A 26,844-nucleotide genomic window follows, 5' to 3' on the forward strand; every position below is an offset into this window, starting at 1 on the left:
CGGGGTCCCGGCGGGGTCACGTGTGAGGGCGGGGAGCCGAGGGGGGGGCGCTGTGCTAAGATGGCGGCGCCGGGCGGGGGCGCGTGCCGCGGGGTCCTGGCTGCCGGGCTGTTCCGCAACCAGGTGGCCATCGTGACCGGCGGCGGCACTGGCATCGGCAAGGCCATCAGCGCCGACCTGCTGGGCCTAGGTGGGGCCGGGGGGCCCTGCACGGAGCGGGGAGCCGTGGGACGGGGGGAGCTCGAGGACCGGGGAAGTGGGGGCGGGGGGAGCCGTTGGACGGGGAGGAGTGAAGAAGGGGGGAGCTCGAGGACTGGGGGAGTGGGGACGGGGGGAGCCGTTGGACTGGGGGGGGGGCGAAGAAGGGGGGAGCTCGAGGACCGAGGAAGTGGGGGCGGGGGGAGCCGTTGGACGGGGAGGAGTGAAGAAGGGGGAGCTCGAGGACCGAGGAAGTGGGGGCGGGGGGAGCCGTTGGACGGGGAGGAGTGAAGAAGGGGGAGCTCGAGGACCGAGGAAGTGGGGGCGGGGGGAGCCGTTGGACGGGGAGGAGTGAAGAAGGGGGGAGCTCGAGGACCGGGGAAGTGGGGGCGGGGGGAGCCGTTGGACGGGGAGGAGTGAAGAAGGGGGAGCTCGAGGACTGGGGGGGGAGAAGAAGGGGGAGCTCGAGGACCGAGGAAGTGGGGGCGGGGGGAGCCGTTGGACGGGGAGGAGTGAAGAAGGGGGGAGCTCGAGGACCGGGGAAGTGGGGGCGGGGGGAGCCGTTGGACGGGGAGGAGTGAAGAAGGGGGGAGCTCGAGGACCGGGGAAGTGGGGGCGGGGGGAGCCGTTGGACGGGGAGGAGTGAAGAAGGGGGAGCTCGAGGACTGGGGGGGGAGAAGAAGGGGGAGCTCGAGGACCGGGGAAGTGGGGGCGGGGGGAGCCGTTGGACTGGGGGGGGGGCGAAGGAGGGGGAAGCTCGAGGAACGAGGAAGTGGGGGCGGGGGGAGCCGTTGGACGGGGAGGAGTGAAGAAGAGGGGAGCTCGAGGACTGGGGGAGTGGGGACGGGGGGAGCCGTTGGACTGGGGGGGGCGAAGAAGGGGGGAGCTCGAGGAACGAGGAAGTGGGGGCGGGGGGAGCCGTTGGACTGAGGGGGGCGAAGAAGGGGGAGCTCGAGGACCGAGGAAGTGGGGGCGGGGGGAGCCGTTGGACGGGGAGGAGTGAAGAAGGGGGGAGCTCGAGGACTGGGGGAGTGGGGACAGGGGGAGCCGTTGGACTGGGGGGGGCAAAGAAGGGGGGAGCTCGAGGACCGAGGAAGTGGGGGCGGGGGGAGCCGTTGGACGGGGAGGAGTGAAAAAGGGGGGAGCTCGAGGACTGGGGGGGGAGAAGAAGGGGGAGCTCGAGGACTGGGGGAGTGGGGGCGGGGGGAGCCATTGGACTGGAGGGGGGCGAAGAAGGGAGGAGCTCGAGGACCGAGGAAGTGGGGGCGGGGGGAGCCGTTGGACTGGAGGGGGGCGAAGAAGGGGGAGCTCGAGGACCGAGGAAGTGGGGGCGGGGGGAGCCGTTGGACTGGAGGGGGGCGAAGAAGGGGGAGCTCGAGGACCGAGGAAGTGGGGGCGGGGGGAGCCGTTGGACGGGGAGGAGTGAAGAAGGGGGGAGCTCGAGGACCAAGGAAGTGGGGGCGGGGGGAGCCGTTGGACGGGGAGGAGTGAAGAAGGGGGGAGCTCGAGGACTGGGGGAGGGGGAGCCGTTGAACGGGGGTGGTTGAAGAATGGGGGAGGGGGGATCCGTTGGACTGGGGAGACGAAGAAGGGGGCCTCTCAGACAGGGGGAGGGAGGGTGAAGAATGGGGGAAGCCCTTGCAGTGGGAAAGCTGATGTTGTGGTGGAGTACTCCTCTGAGGAGGTGGGGGAGAAGGGGTATGGGATCCCTCCAAAGAGTCAGTGCACAAGGTGGGCCCTACGGGAGAAGAAAATAGGGATCCCCAGAGGGGTGCAGGAGGAAGCCACCCAGGCACCTTCTGTCACAGATGCTTTACAAATATTAATTCAGTCTCTTGTCAACTTGTAATTTAGGTTTATATTGCACAGATTGAGTGGGAAACTAAGGCATGCAGCATGTCTAAGTAACTTGCCTAAGGTGCCGTGGCAAGTGTGCCAGTATTGACTTGGTGAGGGGGAGTGCCATGCACTTAATCACCTGTCCTGCTTCACTTATCCTTCCAGGCCTTGCCTCAAAATACTCACCTTGATTAGCCTATAATACAGGGGTGGGCAAACTTTTTAGCCCGAGCGCCAAATTGCAGCCCAATTTTCAATCAGTTTCCCTCTAGCACTTTGGGACCCTGCAGATAAGCCTGGCTCTGATTGTAGATCCTTCTTACCTCCAGAGCTTAGATGAGTGAAAGAGATGTGAACTCAGAAACCAGAAAGTAGCACTGACTGCTGATCTCTAACTTGTCGGCAGCTATTAATGAGCTGTCAGTCTTACAAGAAATCTCTACCTTATTAAATGTCTAATACAACTATCCTATTTGAACAGCTTCTGTCTAAAGAGTTTTTGGTTTTGTTTTGACAGGTTGCAATATAGTTATCGCCTCTCGTAAACTTGACAGATTACAAGCTGCTGCAAAAGAGTTGGCTGCTAAAATCTCTTCCTCAAATCCAGTCAAAGTGACCCCCATACAGTGCAACGTCCGCAGAGAAGAGGAGGTAATCCAGATGAATTACTCTTGTGTTTAAAATGTTAAAGATGTGTTGAGGCTATTAAAGTTGTCTGAATCCTCAAAGGCTCTTCTGTGATCTTACTCAGAAGAATGAATGCCATAGATCAGGTAAATGCATTGTAGCATTTTTTGATTTACTGTTACAAAAATGTAGATGCAGGGGAAGAGAAGATAGAAAGGACTGAAATTAACCGTTTCCTGGAGGTTGCCTGTCACTGCAGGAAACGATTACACTGGATACACCCACCTGATCTTAATGGGTTGGTTCTACTTAGTGCTCCAGAGAAGTGTGTATGTGTGTGGGGGGAGGGTGGGGAGAGGAGGAACATCAAACCTGCAATGGCCCCTGCAAATATGCCCTGGTAAAAATGTATTTGACACCTCAGATTTGACGGTTATTTTAACCGTCTCTGTGAGTAAGAATCACTGTACTTCAACATCTAGCCCCACTTATACCTACTGCAGTTTCTTATGGTCAGCTGCTCGTTTCTTGACTCATGAGAAGGCAGGGCCTGGCAACATCTGATGGGACAGAGAAGTCAAACATTGACTACTACCCAACCTCAAAATGCCTGATTTTACTCTGATCTGAGGGGAAGCCTTTGTTCAGTAGCTAAAGTAGACTCTTTGCAGGCCAAACCTCAGGAGCTTAACAGCAGTATTTGATTCTTTCAGAAGTCTTGTAAAGGGCCACCGTGGGGGGGGGCATGGGGTCAAAGTGGTTGAGGCAGGGAGCTAGTGTACTCATCCCTGGACTGGGCATTGGTATGCCTCTTGTTGCTCTGCAGCAATCTGTCTGGACAGCACCCCGATGCTGCTCCTAGGTAGGCCAAAGGAATTTAATCTTTCTTCATTGGCTGAAGGAAAATCATTGTGATATGGGCTTGGAGTATGTACTGTACAGCTGTGTGAAAGGAGAGTCACCTCCTTTCGGTGACTCTTTAAGCACTTGTAAAAAAAAACACTTGTAATTTGAATGGTCTTCTATGTGACCCAAAACTTGCTGAAAATCCTAAATGCTTCTCATGGCTGCAGGTCTTCATGCTTGTAGATCGTGAGGCTCAGACTGAAAGTGATTGACACAGGCTTGATTAACTGTTAACTAACTGTCTGAATCCTGCTTGCCAATTTCTTTTGAATTAAGAAGTGATTGAAGACTTTGGATGATGTCATAAAGCCTGCTTCAGAGCAGAGGAGAGGGAGACAGGTAATCTGTCTCTTAATATCCAGTTAAAATTGGAGAAAGCTTTAGTAATTTGGAAAACCGTTCATGTTCAGTCCTAGTTTTTAGATCTCTCTGAAGTCTGGCAGGTGAATGAAGTCTGAGTTGCCTGCTTGTTGTTACACTTTATAAATAAACATTCAAAAATGTAATGATTTGAGTCTGACCTTTATTCTCACACAATCTTGAATGAGTTCATGAAAACACCTAAACTTCCTGATCTGTGGTGCTGGTCCTTGTCTCATCTGGTGAATTTCCTTAAGCACTCAAAGTCTCAAAACGCAACAAAATGTAAAAGCATATACCTACCCTTCAATAGCGATATACATTCTAAACCCGTCTGGTCAATTTGACTACCATAAACCAACCAGCCTAAAATAATAGAATAAAACAGAACAGCTAATAATGTCTTAAGAGATTTATAACAATGTACCTGGTGCCTTTCAGCTGGAAGAGCTGGGCCCTACGGGGCTGTCCACACTGTTTCAATTCAGTTGCCAGTGAATTTCAGCTCAGTATCTACCAGCATCAGCAATGCTACATAATAGGTTAGGACAGATGGCAAAAGACCACTTATGTTATTGAAGCCACAAGGACGATCTAAGTAGGGGGGATAGAAATACCAGAGTCAAATAGGCACTGAGACAATAAGTAGAGAACCCCTTCCCTTGCAAAGAGTGCATTGGCATCTTAAGATTCTTCCTAGGGATGGTCACTAACCTTTTGCATCCATCTGAAAGGTGAGTTAATGGAAGCTGCTGGACACTCACTGAAAATAGGACACTTATTTAAGTGCCTAAATGTGAATTTAGGAACCTAATATTAAAATCACTTTTGAGGAAACAAATAGGAATAGCACTGTTACAGTGTTCTTACTATAGGTATTTTCCCCATTTTAAAGACCGATGTACAGAGAAGTGTCTTATCCACAATGCCACAGTGAATCCATCGAGGAAGGAAAAGAATGGCAGAGACCCTACTTGCAGCCATATGCAGTAACCATTAGATATTGATAGTTTTCATTTTTATTTTTTTGTGGTCATCTAGCCTGACCTCTGGCATAATATGGGCCATGGAATTACTGGGTAAAATTTTTGCATCAAGTTCTGGTTGAATTAGAACATCTCTCATAAAGGCATCAGTCTTGTTCAAAATACTTAGTTCTAGTGATTGATTGATCTCACTGTTAAAAATCTGTGCTACATTTCCAGGATGAATGTCTAGCTGCAACTTCCAGATATTAGCATACAAAATTATAACGAGCCATATTAAAGAGCCCTCTATCACAGGGATCGGCAACCTTTGGCACACGATCTGTCAGACAAATCTGCTGGCAGGCCGGGACAGTTTGTTTACCTGCAGTGTCTGCAAGTTTGGCCAATCGCAGCTCCCGCTGGCCGCGGTTCGCTGTTCCAGGCCAGTGGGGGCTGCAGGAAGCGGTGCGGGCCGAGGGATGTGCTGGCTGCCGCTCCCTGCAGCCCCCATTGGCCTGGAACAGCGAACTGTGGCCAGTGGCAACAGCCGAACCTGCGGACGGTGCAGGTAAACAAACTCTCCCAGCCTGCCAGCGGATTTCCCTGATGGGCCATGTGCCAAAGGTTGCCAATCCCTGCTCTATCAGATATCTTCTCCCCACATAGATACTCACAGACTGGGATCAAATCACTGTGAACTTTCTTTTTGATGAGCTCTTCTCTGGACCCTCTCTAACTTTGGACAGCAGAACTAGATGTACTTCCTTCCCTAATATATAGTCTGATTTCAAATAAATGTTGATATCCATGAGAAGTCCTGAATAAGAAAATGCAGTTTTCATCCTATGTTCCTTAGGTACAGTCTGTAATTATTAACTAACTTCTGTGCTATTCGTTGTATTCGAGGGTTCCCATTTAAGTTGTGTGTGTTTAACATTCTCTACCTCTGGGCTTTCCAAGGATTACTACATTATCACCATTTAGTTCTTTCCTAAGATCAAACAGATAACTGGAGCAATAGGTTGCTCAAATTTTAAATCATACTTGTGTGAGTGGAGGTTACCAGGGTACTTCCTCTGGCCAACAGTGGCTGTAAATGCTGTCTACAGTGCATTTGGCTACCTTGCAGGGAGTGCGGTGAAAGTGTTTTTGGGGTGCTCACTGGCAATCTCTCTGTCTAAGCTCTAAAAGAAGTCCTGTCTGTCCTTGAATTGAAGGATGATGGCTAAGATGTGGCGCTGTCAGAGGAGGGATCCAGTGCAGATACGGAGGATTCTTGGGAAGAGGTTGTGGCCCTGTGGACTAGGCCTGAGTATAGTTGAGACTGGGATAAAAGACTCATCACAGCAGTTTTAAGTATCATTTTGTATTACACTATAAAAACACAAGACCAGTGTATTTTTTGGCTGCAATCTCATCATCTTTGTGATATCTCAAATTAAACACTTGGAAAAGTAAGCCTTCCTATTTAAAAATACAAAACAAAAAGCCAGACAGATCAGATACACGAGCAAGGTGTGACCTGATGTGCCTGCGGTAGCCCTTACTGAAAATGCCAAAGTCCGGGCAGTCTGCAAAAAGGAGAGCAGATTCTCCTAAAACTGGTGGATAACACTGAAGTTGGACTCACCAGTCAGTCACAAACTGTGCTCCTGGTCCCCTACACTGGTTATCAAGAAGCTAAAAAAGAAATCACACAGCCCCCTTTATTGCATTCCACTTCTCTGGCTCCCGAGCAGCCCATAGTCCAGTTCAGTGAGAACTTACTTAAAAAACTCTGCTCACTAAACAAGATGTTTTTCTGTCCCCAAAGGACCGGCCACATTGTCAGGTCAATATTGGGTTGGATCTTACCCAAAAAACCATGCTGCAAGCCAATCCTTTAGTGTCTAAACCTAAAGGTTTATTATAAAGAAAAATGAAAGAACAAGAAGAGAGTTGTTAAGTGATAAAGCACTCAAATACATACAGAGATTCAAAGTCCATGTATCAGGTTCTTAGCAATATTGGTGAGTTTGCGGGCTTGAAAGTCCCTCTGGAACACATCCACAGCTTGGATGGGTCATTCAGTCCTTTGTTCAGAGCTTCTTCAGTTTGTAGAAAAGTTACTCCAGAGGTAAGAAGAGGAATGAAGACACAATGGAGATGCTGCTGCTGCCTTTTGTATTCTTTTGCCATGAGGCTTGTAATTCCTGTATCCCAAACACAAGCTTCACAGCACATGGAAAAGCCTTAGAGTTCTTTGACCATTGGCATGCCCCTACATGGCTTGCTGACTCATCGGGGTAGTCTCTGGCTTTTTTCAGTGGGTTTATTGTACAGTTGATGACCCTTGATGGGCCATCGAACAGGCTATTCCATACAGTGTCACACAAGGCATCTCTTCTCTCCTGGACCCCTTCATGGCTCCAAAGACAAGTAAGAATTTTATCTCAGTTGTAACTCCAGTTCAGAGAAATTGGAGCAGAGATTCTTGAGTAGAGGAATTCTAAGGAGGATGAAACTGCTTTCAGAATTGCCAAAAGATCTCCTATTCTGCTGTTCTAAATCTCTTAATAGTGCATCTGCTTTGAAGATGACATAGTGTTCGTTCTGTCTTGTCTGCCTAGTTTGAAACTGCATTACACAAAGCTTTTGAGGATACATCTCTCCACATGTAGCGCTTGTATTTGGGCTGTCAGGGCTCTCTTCAGCCTCCAAAGTGCTGAAGAAGCCATATTGAGTGCTGCAGGAGGAGATTTATGCTAGACATCAAGGGAATAACTTAATGAATGCAAGTTTTGATGTTTCTTTTAATCTTTATCCTCAGGGGCCTTCTTGCTTTCTAGCTAAAATGTCTTTTCACCAAGTATGCAAGAAATAATCCTGCTTGCTAATGAAGGGCTTTCATAAATAGTGCCTCACCTGTCAGGTTCCTTTAATTAAAAAGACAGTGCTGCTGCCTCATTGTCTTGTTTCTAGTTGTTTTACAGACAGTATTTTGTAAAATGTAGCAAATCTGTTTTGTTAAGGCTGTTGGGAAAAGGAATTATGGAACATGGCTGTGTAAAGAGCATCCGGGTTTCCCTATTTTGTTTTCGTGCATGAAGGGATGTTTCATCTGGAACAGCAAATTTGGGTCTCTAATGACTGTCTTTGGACTAGAGCATATGTGGTGACCAGTATGGGCTCCTGAGGCAGTAGTGATCTTAGTAATTTGGATGAATACTAGTCAGTATCCCACACTTGCTGTTACAGGTGAGAGGGGGAGGGAGAGTGCATTCGGCTTCTGCTGGCCAAGATCTAAACTAAGTGGCTGTGTATCCCTTGTGTCAGGCAAGTTCCGAGGAAACTATCACTATTTAGCTCTTGTACCCCACTCTGTAGGCTGCAGGGATGGAGGAGCCCCACAATCCTTCCTCCTGGCTGCTGAGAAGGGAAGAGGCTCTTCCCTGACTGACTGATGTTTGGAGGAAGAGTCCTCCCCCCACATCTCCTGTGTAGCAGTGGAAAACGGGAGGAGTTGAGACTCCTTCTCTGCCACCTGCACAATCAGGGTACAGGTGCCAGGAGAGTTTTGGTGGCTTCTTTCTCCTCTTCCTTCATGGGAAAAGGATGGCCTTCTCTGCCCAGCTCCTGCTTCTCCACTGCCTCAACATGGGTGAAGTAGAGGGTCCTAGTACCTGCAATGCCACCCGGTCTTTCTTCCTTCCAAGCATAGCTAAGCTGGGACTCTTAGTGTGCCTGCGATCAACCAAATGCTCTTAGCGTTCTCTGGACTACGGCCGTGTCCCCTACTTCAGGATTGCAAAAACTGCCGTGGGTGAGGAGGCTGGGGAATGAGATGCTGATGCTAAAACCCAGGTATCCAACCAGCTGGTTTTAAACCTAACCGACAAGGTCTCTTGGGAAGGAGAAGTTGTATGCTGTCACTGCAGTAATGCTGACCACTGTAGCTCATCTGAGCATTGATGAATAGCTTTCTTTTCCAAGAGACCTAAAATCCTCAAGCTTTACTGTAACTCCCTCCACTGACAGTTAAATGTAGCCTACATTGGTATAAAAATACTCCATATCTATCCTGCATGGAGTCTGTAGTGGAAGAATGGTTTGACAAATCGTGAGTAAGGGATTTCCACTGTGTTTAAAATAGCAGCTGATAACACATAGTGAACTTCCCTCATCTCAGGTGAAAGGGCCTCCCATTGTCTTGATCCACAAATGCCACAATTGCTAGCCTTTGATTCTCCGCACTCTTCGGACGATTGGAAAAAGGCAACTATAGTGCCCATCTTTTAAAAAGGGAAGAAGGAGAATCTGGGAAACTACAGAATGGTCAACCTCACCTCAGTCCCTGGAAAAATCATGGAGCATGTCCTAAAGGAATCCATTTTGAAGCACTTGGAGGAGAGGAAGGTGATCAGGAACAGTCAACATGGATTCACCAAGAGCAAGTCATGCCTGACCAACCTGATTGCCTTCTATGATGAGATAACTGGCTCTGCGGATATGGGGAAAGTGGTGGACATGATATATCTTGACTTTAGCAAAGCTTTTGAATACGGTCTCCCACAGTATTCTTGCCAGCAAGTTAAAAAAGATTGGATGAAAGGACTATAAGGTGGATAGAAAGCTGGCTAGATCATCAGGCTCAACGGGTAGTAATCAACAGCTCGATGCCTAGTTGGCAGCCGGTATCAAGCGGAGTGCCCCAGGGTGAGTCCTGGGGCCAGTTTTGTTCAATATTTTCATTAATGATCTGGATGATGGGATGGATTGCACCCTCAGCAAGTTCGCAGATAACACTAAGCTAGGGAGGAGAGGTAGATATGTTGGAGGGTAGGGATAGAGTCCAGCGTGACCTAGACAAATTGGAGGATTAGGCCTAAAGAAATCTGATGAGGTTCAACAAGGACAATCACAGAGTCCTGCACTTAGGACGGAAGAATCCCGTGCAGTGCTACAGGCTGGGGACTGACTGGCTAAATGGCAGTTCTGCAGAAACGGTCCTGGGGATTACAGTGGACAAGAAGCTGGATATGAGTCAACAGTGTGCCCTTGTTGCCAAGAAGGCTAACGGCATATTGGGCTGCATTAGTAGGAACGTTGCCAGCAGATCAAGGGAAGTGATTATTCTGCTGTATTTGGCACTGGTGAGGCCATATGTGGAGTATTGCGTCCAGTTTTGGGGCCCCCACTACAGAAAGGAGGTGGACAAATTGGAGAGAGTCTGGCGGAGGGCAACGAAAATGATTAGGGGGCTGGAACACATGACTTATTAGAAGAGACTGAGGGAACTGGGCTTATTTAGTCTGCAGAAGAAAAGATTGAGGGGGGATTTGATGGCAGCCTTCAAGTACTTGAAGGGGTGTTCCAAAGAGGATGGATCTAGGCTGTTCTCGGTGGTGGCAGATGACAGAACAAGAAGCAATGGTCTCAAGTTGCAGTGTGGGAGGTCTAGGTTGGATATTAGGAAACACTATTTCACTAGGAGGGTGGTGAAGCACTGGAATGGGTTACCTAGGGAGGTGGTGGAATCTCCATCCTGAGTGGTTTTTAAGATTCGGCTTGACAAAGCCCTTGCTGGGATGACTTAGTTGGGGTTGGTCCTGCTTTGAGCAGGGAGTTGGACTAGATGACCTCCTGAGGTCTCTTCCAACCCATATCTTCTATGATTCTATCAGTTACTCACTGAGTTTCTTAATGTGTTTGAAGTTCACTAATATTCATATTTCCACACATGCCTGGTAGGGGGCTTATTCCTTCACCCACTTACTTCCCCGGTCCTTCTTGTATGAACAGAGAGCAACAATACCCGAAGTCCAAAGGTGCAAACAATTCAATGTTTATTGGGGTGAACTTCCAGCAAACATGATTCCAGTTTCCTTCCTTAGTGTCCCCCTTTCCAGCTCTGCCACCACAGAGCCTGTGTCCCTGTTCCCATTTCCCCCTTTAGCAAAACATGATTCCAATTTCCCCATCCCCATTCCCTGTTCCCATTTCCCCCCCCCCACACACTCCCTGATTGACTACAGCCTATACAGTAAAACTTGAGTTCTGCTTAGCTATACCTTAACCAATCATTTTTACTGAAATTTAACTAACCATTCCTAACATATTGTAACATGATTATTTAACCAATTATATCCCACCACCTTAATTAGTTTACACCCAGCAAAATTAATTATACAGCAGACAGAAACAATCACAGAACCAGACAGAGATTACACAGACAAATAAACAATCACAGAAACAGACAGAGATTACACAGACAAATAAACAATAGGGAAGTGGGGACTACAGTGATAGAACAACAAAGAAATGAGAATTTCATATCCCAGCTATTGATAAGTGAGTTCTTGCCAGACAGGATGCTATCAAACCAAGTTTCCTTTTACATCTTCTAGGCACTTCCCTTTCTCTGGAGGCGATAGGCACTATCAGGACAGGATTGTATTCCTAACAGCCCAATAGCACCTTATTTCAATGTGACTAGTTTGGAATGTGAGGATGTGACCGGTCGCTTCCCAGCTTATGGCTGCCTCTGCTGCTTAGCCAAAGATCTTCGCCTAAGCACAGGGCCTCAGACTGTCACAGTAAAAGAAGGACCTTACACTGGCAGACAGTGATTTTGATTCTTTCTTTTATACCTCTATAACTAGCTAAGTGATAAGAATACACCTAAATTTTTAGAGTATAGGCCTTTACAGACAGGCCTGAATATCTATATCCTAACAATGCCTCTTTCTTTTGAAGTAGGTCACTTTATTATCCTCATATCAGAGATGATGAAACTACGTGCCACAATGTGATGTGGTTAGTGCAAGGTCACAAAGCGATTCAGTGTCAGAGCACAGACTGGAACCCTGTCTTCTAGTTCTTCTTTTTGACCTTTGTCAAAATTGACCCCTTAGGTCAGTAGTCCCCAAACTGTGGGGCATGCCCCACAAGGGGGGCATGGAGGAACATTCAGGAGGGCGCATGGTAGAGCCGGGGCCAGCCCCCATGTGAGATGGGTAGGGAGCACTATGCTTCCAGCCCTGCTCTGCCTGCAGACCAGCTCCTCCTCCAGGCCCAGCTCCGCTTTCACTCCCTCTCCAACTGCAGCTGCAGCTCCACTCAGCTCCCTGCTCTGCTCCCAGCCCAGCTCTTCCCTCATTCCCTCTCTGCCCCCAGCCCAGTTTCTCTCCCAGCTTGGCTTTGGAGGGATGTGTGTGTGTGTGGACAGATTCCATTACTGGTAAAGGGGGGTGCGACTGAAAAAGTTTGAGCACCACTGCTTTAGGTGATTGAATAATCCAATGTATATCTCTACTTTTGCTTCCAGAGAGGAAGTTTCCATGAGCTGAACACTGAAAATCTATACAGGGAGAATTTCAAATTCAGGATCAATACAGAACTCTTTCCTTATTTTCCCCCTTGTGAGCTGTAACTGGTTCTGCTGATAAATCTTTCTCTCTCACTGCACTGGCTGTGGTTACTGTAACCAGAAGAAACCCTGCAGTGATATCAAAATGTGCTTTCATTTGGTGAATTATTTAGAAGACAGCTGTAGTGTGAAAGTATGGAAGCTGCTGAACTGGATTGGAGACAAAGACAGCAAAGGCTGGCACACAGAAAACAGGACTATTTTATTTATATTTTTTATTTTGCTGACAAAATGGTGAGGCAGTAGACACTAGAATGATCTGGTTTTTAGTTAAAATCCCCCAAAAGGTCTGTGTTGGAGAGTAAATAGGTTATCTGAAAATGTTCAGTCCCCCCCCCCCTTTCTCTTTTATTACTTTCTTCCTCCACGAAAGACCTTGTGTTATGGATGGATATGGCTTTGTCTAGAATAAGTTATTTCCACTCCTTGAATCTGCCAGGCTGGATTGTAAGCAGGGCCCAGGGCCCTCCACAGCTGCAGAATTGTGCTCTACAAGCTATTTTAGGCTTAGGTCAATTAAGTGTTCAAACCACCCCTTGCACCAGTTTAACAGTATCAGTTAAAAAATTAGACTATTAGTTAAACTGGTAAGCTCTTAGTGTAACCAAATGCTTTCATCCTTAATATGCAGTGTTGTGTAAGCTTGAAAGCTTGTCTGTCACCAACAGAAGTTGGTCCAATAAAAGATATTACCTCACCCACCTTGTCTTTCTTCCTGAGTGAGAGCCTGAAACAATAACCATGAGAGGTCTGAAGTACCCCATTTTGCTCAATGGGGTGCTTACTCTGATATCATAAACATGACCATTTAAATGTCAAAAATAATAACTCTTTCACAGTCTACCACTTTAGCAGAAATATCTAAAAAATATGTCTATCCTGCTATTCTAATCTGCCTCCTGTACTCCTCTGGGAAACAGAACTTAAACTCAAATTAGATAAGGTATTTGCATAGCTCCCATCTCTTTTGTATCTAGATAACGAGCTACTGGACTGATCATGTGTATTTACTTAGAAGCTTTTAATTATGTATCTAAACTGCTGTAGGATTTCCAGTGTGTCACACCAAAGTGGAACACACAGGGCGTCAATCACTAGGTATGTTTCAGAGTAACAGCTGTGTTAGTCTGTATTCGCAAAAAGAAAAGGAGTACTTGTGGCACCTTAGAGACTAACCAATTTATCTGAGCATAAGCTTTCGTGAGCTACAGCTCACTTCATCGGATGCATACTGTGGAAAGTACAGAAGATCTTTTTATACACACAAACCATGAAAAAATGGGTGTTTACCACTACAAAAGGTTTTCTCTCCCCCCACCCCACTCTCCTTCTGGTAATAGCTTATCTAAAGTGATCACTCTCCTTACAACGTGTATGATAATCAAGGTGGGCCATTTCCAGCACAGATCCAGGGTTTAACAAGAACGTCGGGGGGGAGGGGGTAGGAAAAAACAAGGGGAAATAGGTTACCTTGCATAATGACTTAGCCACTCCCAGTCTCTGTTCAAGCCTAAATTAATTGTATCCAATTTGCAAATGAATTCCAATTCAACAGTCTCTCGCTGGAGTCTGGTTTTGAAGTTTTTCTGTTGTAATATCGCAACTTTCATGTCTGTAATCGCGTGACCAGAGAGATTGAAGTGTTCTCCGACTGGTTTATGAATGTTATAATTCTTGACATCTGATTTGTGTCCATTTATTCTTTTACGTAGAGACTGTTCAGGTTGACCAATGTACATGGCAGAGGGGCATTGCTGGCACATGATGGCATTTATCACATTGGTGGATGTGCAGATGAACGAGCCTCTGATAGTGTGGCTGATGTTATTAGGCCCTGTGATGGTGTCCCCTGAATAGATATGTGGGCACAGTTGGCAACAGGCTTTGTTGCAAGGATAGGTTCCTGGGTTAGTGTTCCGTTGCCAACTGATGCCCATCTCAAATTGAAACTCTCCAGGGGGAATTTTAGGCAGGTAAAAAAGCACCTACTTAAGTAAGGACATTAAGCTCTAGTCTTAAATTTATTTTCATTGTCATGTTACTTCATTGTTTTTATTCTGTTGACTAAAAAGCTCACCCAGTTGTACTGCTCACACTTTTCCCACCTCATCTTCAGTGATAGGCCAGGAATCAACTGAACAGCAGTTGAAACAATCACGAATAATATGTTAACAATTCCTGTGAAAAACAGTAAGAGATGGACATTCTGCCCAAAGAAACTCATCTAGTACATAGTAATAGCTAAAAGTTGGTACTTACAGAGTTTTAACTTTTTTTAATGTGCTGTAGACTGAATATTTTATTCAGTGACTAGCAGCTTATCTGTTGTTAGACTTTGTATTCATTTGTTTGAACTCTGTCAAGTTCAAGGTACTTTCCCTGTTCTCCCCAGCCCCCATGGCATAGTTACTGAGTTGATGTGGCGCTAAGTTAGCGGCTCTATTTGTGAGACATAGGTCACACGCTGCCCTCTTGTTTCTGATACTTCTGTATATTGCCAGCTCAGTATATGAGAAGGATGCTGAATGATGTTCTTCCCCCTGTAGGATTGCACTGCTCTTGAATCTGCCTGATCAGCGGGACATTCCCATTACCCGTTCTTTTGTCCGTTTTCTGTGACCACAGATGCTAGATTAGCTCTCTGCATCTTCTTCTTGGCTGGGGATAAACAGTGCTCAGAACCTTGTTATGACAGCTAATGCAGAACAGGGAAATGAGTTATAGTAAAAAATTGAGCACAATAATTGATCCAAGGGATAATTTGATGGGCAGCTGTTCAAATGGTCTCCAATTCCTTCTTTTTTAATAGAAAAATACACAAATATTTGTCACCGGCTTTGGTGTATTTGCGGTTGCCAGTATAGCGTAGAGCATTGTTGGTGCTACCGACAGTAATTCAAAAATGGCACTAGTCTGCCCAGAAACAGAGGAAGCAGGGGAAGGAGAGAGCAGAATTATGGGATTTTTTTTTTAAGATTTAAACCCATGTCCCAGAATTCCACTGCCTTCTGCCTGGCGTTTGCTATGATCTGACAATGCACAGTGAGAAAAATCCCAAAATGCACATGGGTCAGCAATGAAGCAAAGGATCATGGAATACTCTCCCAGGCTGCCATGCGCTTAGTATGCACCAAACACCTGTCATGTACAAAAACATGTAAATTGAATGGGCACAGCCATTCCGTGGGCACGCTATTAGTTCGTCTTACATTACATTACACGCTAACTAACAGATGTCAACTTACTGCGAACTATCTCTCCTGTGTTGACAAGGCTTTAAGTATAAAAAGCTACACTTTACAGATAAGGAAACTGAGGCAGAAAGGTTGTGATTATCCCAATACTCTGAGAAGGTCAGTATCAGGTAGGATTAAATTTAAGAATTCCTGGCTCTCTGACATGTTTAGGTCACCTCTTTTTCAACTGGGAACTGTGAGGGTTTCCTCCAGAATATGGTAGCAAATTGCAATAGATGGTCTGTTCTAAAACCCTCTTACAGTATTTGAATATAAGTACTGTTGGAGTATTCTTATTACTTCCCCACTCCTACAATATAGGAGATAGGAACATATTTGTTTAGTCAAATATGCCTTTGGCAGTTGTTGAAGAGAACACTAGGATGGTTTTGATTCTTTTCCTACTCCTTCCTCTATGATGTTGTTACCGTCAATCATATGACACTGTAGAAAAGAAAGATTACCACTGTTGCAACCACTGATGTATCACCACTGTTGCACAATTGAGATAAATCTTATACAAAGCATGCCCTGTCAAGTATCGATGGAAAAGTTATAGTCTGCTAAGTATTATTATCCTGTTTAAATCTTTGTATCATGGTGTTCCTGGGTAACACCCATAAGGCAGATTTACATCGAGACTGGTCCATTAACGAGAATCAACTCTTCCAGTGGGCCCCTCCTAAAGACAGTTCAGAGGGCACGGAGACAGTGGATGACCTATGACTCAGCAATGGCATATAAGGACCTGTGATCCAAAACTCTGTTTGAACCAGTAACTTTCCATGCACATAGGCTGAGGGTATATATGGAAACTGTGTCATCACCTCCTTGTCTCTTTCCTGCTCCACATTTCTGGACTATGATTTCTAACAAAGGGGTGCTCTGAACAATGGACTGAGGACCCCCCAATCTTTTGGGTGAACCAGAGAGACTAATTGCAAGTTAGCAGGTTTAACATCACTACTATGATCCTGATATGCAAACTCTGAAATCAACTGTAATGGATATGATTCATTTTAACCTTTTAACAACTCTCTTTTACCTTTAGTTTTAGTTTACTAAAGGATTGGTTACCAGCATGGTTTTTGGGTGAAATCTTGAAGTATATTTTGACCTGGGGTAAGTGGCTGGGTCTCTGGAGCTGAAAGAACCTAATATATGTGATTTATGGGTTTAATAATCATATATCACAGAAGTCTGGTTTGTCTGAGTGGTGCATGTGGGGCTAGCATGCCTGAAGGGGACTGTCTGTGGCTTCATGTTAACTTGTATAGTATTTTGGAAGTGCACATTTGTTACTGGTTTGGTGAAATCTCATGGAATATACCACGAGTCTGGAGTACTTGCCCTGTATTTTGGCATTCTTAGCTGTGTCCCAAACCAGGCAGTGTGACACAGGAAGATTGTCTGTGGTGAATGTAGTCAATATAGCTTCCTGTTTCACTTGAGAAAGCTGATTGTTGTTGTTTGATATATTACTGCCCTTAGCAAGCAGCAAGGGCCTTTAGACAGTGAAGGGGTGTGTGTGTGTGTGTGTGTGTGTGTGTGTGTAAAGATTACTCCCTCAGCTACTGAAGTGCAGAGCTTTCTGAGGATGGGATATAGTAGCCATTATAACCAGCAACACAATATGGCCACTTTTAGAACAGTAAGTGAATTAAAAATATTGTATCCATTCAAAACGGCAGTGAATTTAAGTACTGGAAGGCATCAGTAATTACCTTATGTGGAATTTGGCCAGGAGCCAATCTCAGGAAAAGTGCCATAGGAATTTTAGTAACTTTGAATTTGAATGCTTCATTTTTACCTTTTATCAAAAAAACATAACCTCCAATTGCACAGCTTTCCCTTTATTTCAATACTGACACTTCCAGCACCTGGGTTATTTTTGGGAGCTGTCCCATCCAAATACTGACTCTGTCCAGTCCTTTGTTAATTGAAGCTGTCAAGTTGAGCTCTCACAGCCTGAGTATAGTTGCAAGGTTGTTGCCTAGAAGAACTCGGGCAGGGTTTCTCAAACTGGGGCTCAGGAGGTTGCGAGGTTATTACATGGGGGGGGGTCACAAGCTATCAGCCTCCTCCCCAAACCCCGCTTTGCCTCCAGCATTTATAATAGTGTTTAAATATATAAAAATGTGTTTTTAATTTATAAGAGGGGTCGTACTTAGAGGCTTACTATGTGAAAGGGGTCACCAATGCAAAAGTTTGAGAACCACTGAACTTGTGGAAGGCTGGTAAGTGCATTGGCACATTCTTTTTGTAGATGGGGAGCACACACTGCTAAAATGGGATAGACAGACAAACCAATTGACCTCTTATAGATTTTTTTTTAATTACTTTTATTAGGTGGAAGCTTTGGTGAAATCCACCCTGGATCTGCATGGCAGGATCGATTTCCTGGTGAATAATGGAGGGGGCCAGTTCCCCAGTCCTGCTGAAGCCATCAGTTCAAAGGGCTGGAATGCTGTCGTTGAAACGAATCTGACTGGGACCTTCTACTGCTGCAAGGCAGGTGAGGACTGGATGTGGCAAGAAATACCAGTAGGCAAATAACTTTAAAAGGCTGCCTGTTGTTCCCCCACCTCCTCTCTGCACACAGTTGCATCACATTGGATGCCTGTTTCATTAATCTCATCCTAAACTAAATATATATCTTCTATGTTTGTTATGAAAAGAGTGGAAGGATGGTCTTGTGGCTATAGCCAGGCCTGAGAGTCAAAAAGTCTGTTTCTGGTTTCGCCACAGACTTACGTGGCCTTAGGCAAGTCACTTAACCTCTTTAATGCCTGATTTCCCTATCTGTCAAATAGAATTAATACTTCTTTCACAGCAGGGATGGGAGGCTAAATGTAAAGTTTGCGCACTGTGATCCTTGGATAGAAAAGTGCATGTTATTAATTATGAATGCAAAGTAGTTTAGTGGGAATCAAGATCCTAATCCTTCCACCAGCAGTTCTCAAAGCTCTTTGCAAACACTAATGAATTGCTCTTGACATCGCATACATGTTGTTCCCATTTTCAAGATGTGGGGACTGTGGTTTAGGGACGCAAGGTGATTTTGCGTCCCTAAAGTCTGTGGCAGAGCTGGGATTAGACCCAGGAGTCTTGACTCCCACTTGTGTGTGCTAATCATTAGGAAAAATCATTTGAAAAGAGGCAGATGCTAAGTAGGTTATTTTCCTCCCCTCATATAGTGTACAATGCTTGGATGCGGGAGCACGGAGGAGCCATTGTCAACATTGTAGCTGACATGTGGAAGGGGTTTCCTGGCATGTCGTAAGATTATTTACCTTTCCTATCCTTTTTGACCTAGCGGTATTAACCACTTTCAGCTGAGCAACCCCAGCAGGGCTTCCTTTTTGAACAGGGGCTATTCTTACAGAAAATATTCATGCACTAGGCAGCAACAGGGCTTGGAAGAGCGGTTACTGCTCTTCCTTGACACACTGTTTCCACATGTCTTTCTGTGTGTATTTGCTGTATGTACAGGGATCTATCATGAGTTTAGAGACAGCTGCAGCAATAGACTGAATCTGTGTTCCACACCAGCTGGACTATACAAAACCAGGGGCTTGTCTCACTCTGCACAGGTGTGAATTGCAGAGAACACTAGGAAGGGTTGCACGCTAACTACCCTACCCTACCCTATTCGTGGATGCTGCTGGCACAAATTAGTAGTGTTGTTTGAAAGAGGACTGCATTACTGAGACTAGGTACAGTAGAACCTCATTTATCCGACCCTCCATTATCCAGCTCTCCGCATTAACCGAACAACCAGCCCATACATCCAGAAGCAGGCCATCTCTCCTGTGGCTGCTAGATGGCGCTGCAGCCTCACATGTTCCCATTTTCCAGATTATCTGAATTTTTGATTATCCAATCTGGTCCCAGCCCCAGTTAGATCAAATAAACGGGGTGCTGCTGTACCAGTTAGTTCACGCCAACAGCATCCACCTGGGGCAGTTAGCATGCAACACTTTGGTGCGCTCTGCAGTTCACACCCCCATAGTCTGCAGTGAGGCACAGTGTAGGCGTAGCCTGTAAGTGAAGCCTCTGTTAAAGTTGTGATGTGGGTGAAAGTTGCGTGTGAGTTCTGTGTATGCAACTTCTGCACTGGTCGTACTCTGCAGAGAGTGTTGCTGTCCTCTTCTACTGTGGATTTACTAGTTTATCTGTTCTCTAGTTGTAGCATGATTTTGGGTCTTGGAGGAGTTGTTGGTTGGGAAGGAGTGTCTCACAGGGGGCCCTGTGTGTGAAGCGGGGACACCCCCATAGGCCCAATGTGGGGTTGGTACACCCCGTCACACAATCATCGGGACTCCCTGTTGCATCAGGCAGTTTCGATGGTGGGGGATGCAGGGACCAGCAAACACTCAGTTTATGCCTCCCAAGCCTCCTGGCTGGGGCAAACAATAGCAATTGGGGGGCTCTAATCCTCTTGGCAGGGCAGAGCAAACAATCTGTCTGCAACCCCTGGGCAGGACAGAGCAAAGCAAATAGTCTAGGCCTGAAGCCTCCTGGCTGGGGCAGGCAATAACAGTTATGGGGCTCTGATACTATGGGTGAGACAGAGCAAACAGTCAGTCTATGGCTTTAGCCCCCGGTAGCCACACCTAGTGGCAAGTGCGGGGGGTGGGGGGAGAGGAAGAGGGGAACCAGGGCCCACCCCACTCCACCAGTTTCTGACCCAGGGCCCTGTGAAGCTGGGAAATTCCTGGTTAAAGGTTCAAGCATCGGCTTCTAATACATTCCCTGTGTCACTTCCTACTGCAAGGCTCATCTCAGGAATCTCCTGGGCTGGCAGCAGCTCAGCTTCCCAGTCAGTCTCTGCGGTTGGCTGGTCGTCCGCAGCATAGTCCGCGTCCAGGGTTCCCACTGCTTCGGGATTTGCTGGTGCCTCTGCAGGGGCTTGCAGCACACATCCTTCCTCCTCTTCAGATAGCCGGGACAGAGCAGGGCTGCCTCCTTTTATCTGTCCCTTCCACCTGGAGCATGTGCAGCAGGGGGGAGGGGGCGTGGCATCCTGGACCCACAGTGATTGGTCCTGTCCCAGTGGCCCGGTGCAGGGTTGGTACACCCCATCACAGAGTGTCCCTAGTATGTTCTGACCTGGTCCTGCAGGTAGCCTCACTCAGCCTCCCCCAACCCCCACCATGCGGATATCTGTTTTGGAGTGACCTTCTCATGTACAGCATCAGGGGTTTATTTGCTGAAAGCTGTGGAGTGGACAGGACCAGGAATTTTACTGCCCCTAATCCTGAGTGGAAATACCGGAGTAAGGTTGATCAGTACAGGCTGACTCCTTTGTGTGTTCACTGTTGTGCCTTGTCTCTTGAGCAGGAGATCGTGTGTATCTACTTTCAGCAGTTTTCCTTCTCTTGTTGCATTTTTGGCAGCAACAGGTGCCAAGGCTCTGCAGAGGGGAGTATGAACAGTAGGTAGAAGTCACACACACAGAGCTCATAGGTAGCTCCCAACCATAACGCAACTCCAGCAGAGCCTCTTGTCATAGACAAACCAACATAATGCACTTGCTATACTTTTGTTAGTATTTTTTTCACTTACTATCTAAGAGCTGGAATCTGTCTGGTTCTAGTCAGTGTAAAGATAACTTAGAGATCCACAAGGTGGTGCAGGCACTTCAGTTTGCTCTGGAATTGACCGATGTGTGAGCTCTCCCTGAGAATATACCAATACCACACTTGGAAAATAAACCTAGAGCTGGAGAGCCTGAGCCCCATCTCATTTACTATAAAACTAAGATGGAAAGAGGTTTCATCAGGTCACTCTAAGGGGCAGTGTCTGGCTTGTTAATCATGTTTTGGGCTTCTATATAGTCACATGACTATTGGCAAATTAACTTCTGGGTTTCAGTTGCACTTGATTTACCTGTCCAGCTGTGTAATTATTTTGTTCACTGGGGTTCCCTCGTAGTATCATCTCACATACCCATCTTATGACTGTAGTCTTTCAGCAAAGCTTCCTCTTGATTCTTTTCTGTTGCTTAGGAGAACAAGCTTGTTGGAGTTTGTTTAGTAAGCTGGAAGATGCAATTGTCTGACTGGCCCAGCCAAAAACTTTGTAGTTACTGTTTTATGTTACTTACATTTTTCTTACATTCTTCAATGGGGTGGTGAGAGAGAGCACAGTGTTATCTGTTGAAATGGATTCTTTCCTTTCTTTCTCTGTGATAGACATACTGGAGCAGCAAGAGCTGCAGTGGATAACCTAACCAAGAGTTTAGCCATAGAGTGGGCCCACAGTGGAGTGAGAATCAACTCTGTAGCCCCTGTAAGTAACAACACACAATATGATCAGACTTATCAATGATATAGTCCCAGGTTTAAGATTTTTCAAAGCCAACTGGCGTGGGGGGTAGAAATGCAGAATTTATGGACGTTGCGTGGCTAAATCCCCATGTCTGCTTTGAACGCTCAATTTCATTTAGCATCACCACTCTAAAGTGTTCTTAACATCTTCAAGGCCCTCTGAGTCTGTTTGCACTGACTGGATGGTCTGTCTGTCAGGAACATGGGGTCAGTAAAATCACTTCCACTTCTGTGTTTACATTAGCACTTCCCCTATTTTTCTTCTTTAGGGGAAAGATACTTGGGAGTGGGGGAGAAATGTCTTTCAAAAGCACATTTTGAAAACATATACAACACTCAGTATTTCAATGGGGGGTACACAAGTGTGTGATTCAGGAGGTGTGCTATGTAGAAAGGACAGTTATGTGGTGATGGTGCAGGGACTGGGAGTTGAGAAATGGCTTCTGTCCCCAGCTCTGACACAGAATCTCTCTCTCTAGGATGTCAAACAAGTTCTTAAACTCTTTTGCCATAATTTCCTCATATGTAAAATGGGGTTATTTGGGGGCAAAAATGGATGTTTAGCGTGTGCAGAAGAATTCACTATAGAAGAGTGGGGGGTGGTGGTTATTCATGATTCGTATCAATGAAACACAACACAGACAGGAATCCAATGTACAGGCTAGCTAGAACATGCTTGCCAGATCACTGGGAATTAATTATGTATTGAGTAATTGGTTTAAATAATGTTATGGAAAGACTAACTACCTATTCCAAATGCATGCTGCTGTGAATTAAGAGACATGGCAGCCCTAGCTTTGAATGTTGATATTGCTTCAGTTCTAGTTGTTATAAGTTGCATCCTAAACCAGAGTCTGTTTCTGCAAATTTGATTTATTTTTTGGTGAGAGATATGTGGGAGGAGCAGAATTTTCCCCAGTACTTTCCCATTCAAAATCCATGTTGCATTCTCCCTTACAGAAGTCAGAGTTGGGAAACAGGCCAGCAAGGGGACCCTCCTTCTGCCTTTATGGGATGGTGTGTGTCCAGTTAAGCTTCCTATCTAGAAACAAGCAGTATTGTTGGTGTTGGGATGGGCTGTTTAATTGAATGCACACAGTGCAGCTCCATTCAGGTAGAGAAACTCAAGCTTCCTCAGAGGTTTCTGCATTTGGGTAAAGGCTGCATTCCGGCTCCTGTAAAACTTAATTGATCATATATTTGCAATGAGAACTACTGAATGACGGTTAAACATTGAGATTTTTGCCTAGTTTCTTAGGTTTATTAAGTCTTGGGGAAATAAATTAACATAGCTTGTGTGTAATGAGACATAATGTGTGTGTCTGGCTTTTTAAAAAGACTTAATAATTATCCATTTAATCATATCAATTATACATTATTGTATATGCCAAGCAGCATCTCGGATAAGTAAACATATATTTTTTAATTCACACAGTGCTTGCATTTTAATACGTCATGTACCCAGTGCACAATACTATAATTGTCAGATATATCAAATTATGTATTAACATTAGAGGACAGTTATTTACTGGCTAGCCTGTAATGGTTTCATTACTGTGTCAATTATGAAAATCCATATTGTAGTCAGGAGACACACAGATATGCACAGCTATCCTGTATGGGTGCACGACTTTTGCGGTAACCCCCAAGAACTTTTCACTGCAGGATCTGGGCGGGGCACCAAGGAAACATGTACGAGGGAAGCAGAGTGTGTTTCTAAAGGAAATAACTTGCTTGTGCATTAAACACTATTCCCCTAATTCCCAAAAAAGCTGTGGTCCACATTCCTGTAAGACTCCTATCACCTTAATAGTCACACTATGGATTAATGACATGGAAAATTTTGGTTGGAATTCAGAACATTTCTCCTTTTTAAAAAACCAACAGTCTTGAAACATGCAGATTATGCACATAGCTGGTCATGTAACCCTGTGTTCCAATTGCTGTTACTTTCATCTTCCCTCCTCCATCCCTTCTATCAGCTACAACCTTCTTAATCTAGAGTGGAAAGTCTTCAGGGCAGGGACAGTCTCTTTCTCTACATCAATACAGAACCTAAAACATGGGGCCCTGAATCTGGCTGGGACTCTGGGTGGTACCAGAACACACATTGTAAAGCCAGTGTAGGGGTCTGTAAGACAAGAAGAAACCTTTGGCTGTCCTATTTGAATTATTTTGCTCTCCTTCAATAAAAGCAAATCTTAAATATTTGTAATTCCAAAAAAAATCTTTTGGGTTCAGATTTTATACCCAATGTTTGGAGCTGTTGAGCTGAGATTGAGGAATTAATTGCAAATTTGGGAAAACTAGGATTTTGAATGGAAAGACCAGCATAACAGTAACCAATGACTTGAATGACACTGTTTAATAATGAAGATGCTAATAGCTACCTGCATTATAACTAAAGTGTCTCATTATTCTGTCCAAGCCCAGTTTAAAAAACTCACAGCCAAGTGCTGTTTAGATGGTAAAAATGTGTCAGGGTTTTAAACTTTTCAGAATTTAAATTTATGCAACAATACTTTGATCTCACTGTGCTTTTTGTTTTCAATATAGGGAGTAATATTTTCAGAAACCGCTGTTGCAAACTATAAAGAACTTGGTGAAGAGATGTTTAAAAACTACATCCAAAAGATTCCAGCCAAGAGACTGGGAATTCCTGAGGAGGTAATGCATTTCAGAACATGTTCCTGATTCTACCTGTACCTCTGTCTTGACACCATTATAGTATATGGAGGACAATAAAGGGTTAATATTGAGGTGGTGAGGGTGTTAGAAGAGGGAGAGCTTGGAGAAGGGGACAGTAGTGTGCAAAGAATTGCTTGAAGACTTAAAAAGAATCATCCCATTAGGAGATTTATCCAAACATACTCTGAGAATTTAAAATGTATTGTAAGTATTTGTTCCTGGTCAAATAAGTTCTCAACTTACAGAGTAACAGCCGTGTTAGTCTGTATTCGCAAAAAGAAAAGGAGTACTTGTGGCACCTTAGAGACTAACCAATTTATTTGAGCATAAGCTGTAGCTCACGAAAGCTTATGCTCAAATAAATTGGTTAGTCTCTCAGGTGCCACAAGTACTCCTTTTCTTTTTGTTCTTAACTTAGTTACAAAGGAAGCTGACTAAATGAGAAAAGAACTGAAAGTATTGAATGGTAACGTCAGAAAGTAAAAGCATAAGGGATTAAGCCATCTTCCAGTCAACTGGCTGATCAGTAAGAACACTCTTTTCTTTGACAAAATAATGAAACCTCTTTAAAACTTTTTCTGGCCTTGGTATGGAAGGTAGAGAGTTATGGTCTGCTGCTCAACTTAAAAGCTTTGTTGTATTAAGCTATATTACTTAAGTGGCAGCCATGGCTGTTGTTGGGAACTTGGCTTAAAGTTGCTGATGACCCATATCCCCAGGCATCTGCACAAAATGAGTATGCCTCAGTAGGTGTCTCACACCTAAATCAGTCATTACATACTTTGTAACAGACACAAATCCCCAGAAATCTGAGTAAGTAAATGGCATAATTCTTCATTGTTAGGTCTCCCCTACAGTGTGTTTCCTGCTCTCTCCTGCTGCATCCTTTATAACTGGGGAAACTGTGAAAGTGGATGCTGGTCAAAGCTTATATTCCTCCACTTGGGAAATACCAGGTAAAAATGGGTTCATGGGATAGTGTCTTCCAGTGATGAAACTTGGGAAGGGTGGTGACTGGGTATGGGAGGATAGAAGAGTAGAGGGCTAGTTCTGCAAATGAACGGATTGTTTTTGGTATCACTTCTCGCAGATCATAATAGGTGGCCTTCAGCACCAGAAGGAGACAATTCCAAGGCACTCAGAAAGATGCTTTCTGGCAAGACTGCGTCAAAGCTGTGAAGAAATGAGACTCCATCCAATCCCCAGTGGAAATGCTGACAATATAACACCTTTGCTTTGTAATTCCAAGTAAATTTGGGTTTCCTGTTCTTGATGCAAACACACTGGGGTGCCTTGATCTTCATATATTTGTAAGCTAGCCCATAAAATCCTTATATAGTGAATATTCTCCTCTGAAAACTCCCCCTGCCTCAGAAGGTTTGGGACCGATCGATTCGTTATTACATCAGGATTCAACAGCTTCAACATGAAAGAAACAATGAGGAATCCGCAGTAGATGTGGTCAAAATCTTGCTCTAAATCTAGTGAATAAAAAGCCAGGAGAGGCAGGCACTCTCCATCTTAGGCAGGATATTAGCATAGGCAATATCGAAGTGATTGAAAGAGAAATGTCCATAGCTTGTAATGAGTGGGAAATGTCAGCTTGAAGCCCTTATCCTGGATGACTTTGGAAAGAATGGAGTTTGAATCTCTGGGGAATTTTAGTTTCTGCACAGCAATGCCCCTCTGCCATGTACATTGGACAAACTGGACAGTCTCTACGTAAAAGAATAAATGGACACAAATCAGATGTCAAGAATTATAACATTCATAAACCAGTCAAAGAACACTTCAATCTCTCTGGTCACGCGATTACAGACATGAAAGTTGCGATATTACAACAGAAAAACTTCAAAACCAGACTCCAGCGAGAGACTGTTGAATTGGAGTTCATTTGCAAATTGGATATAATTAACTTAGGCTTGAATAGAGACTGGGAGTGGCTAAGTCATTATGCAAGGTAACCTATATCCCCTTGTTGTCGTGTCCCCCCCCCCCCCCCCCCCCCCCCCGGACGTTCTTGTTAAACCCTGGATTTGTGCTGGAAATGGCCCACCTTGATTATCATACACATTGTAAGGAGAGTGATCACTTTAGATAAGCTATTACCACCAGAAGAGTGGGGTGGGGGGAGAGAAAACCTTTTGTAGTGGTAAACACCCATTTTTTCATGGTTTGTGTGTATAAAAAGATCTTCTGTACTTTCCACAGTATGCATCCGATGAAGTGAGCTGTAGCTCACGAAAGCTTATGCTCAAATAAATTGGTTAGTCTCTAAGGTG

At 45.2% G+C, this 26,844-nt stretch overlaps 1 protein-coding gene across 1 annotated transcript; it reads left to right on the forward strand.

Moving 5' to 3' along the window:
• Positions 1 to 38: 38 nt before the first annotated feature.
• On the forward strand, positions 39 to 26,844 carry PECR (peroxisomal trans-2-enoyl-CoA reductase). Its single transcript, XM_037912622.2, has 8 exons — positions 39 to 190; positions 2,555 to 2,688; positions 17,892 to 18,057; positions 18,740 to 18,821; positions 21,740 to 21,836; positions 24,431 to 24,541; positions 25,407 to 25,518; positions 25,653 to 26,844. The coding sequence occupies exons 1-8, from the start codon at positions 61 to 63 to the stop codon at positions 25,739 to 25,741; spliced, it is 921 nt and encodes a 306-aa protein (XP_037768550.1). The 5' UTR covers positions 39 to 60; the 3' UTR covers positions 25,742 to 26,844.

The sequence above is a fragment of the Chelonia mydas genome, chromosome 11, assembly GCF_015237465.2.
Source record: "Chelonia mydas isolate rCheMyd1 chromosome 11, rCheMyd1.pri.v2, whole genome shotgun sequence".
Lineage (NCBI taxonomy): Eukaryota > Metazoa > Chordata > Testudines > Cheloniidae > Chelonia > Chelonia mydas.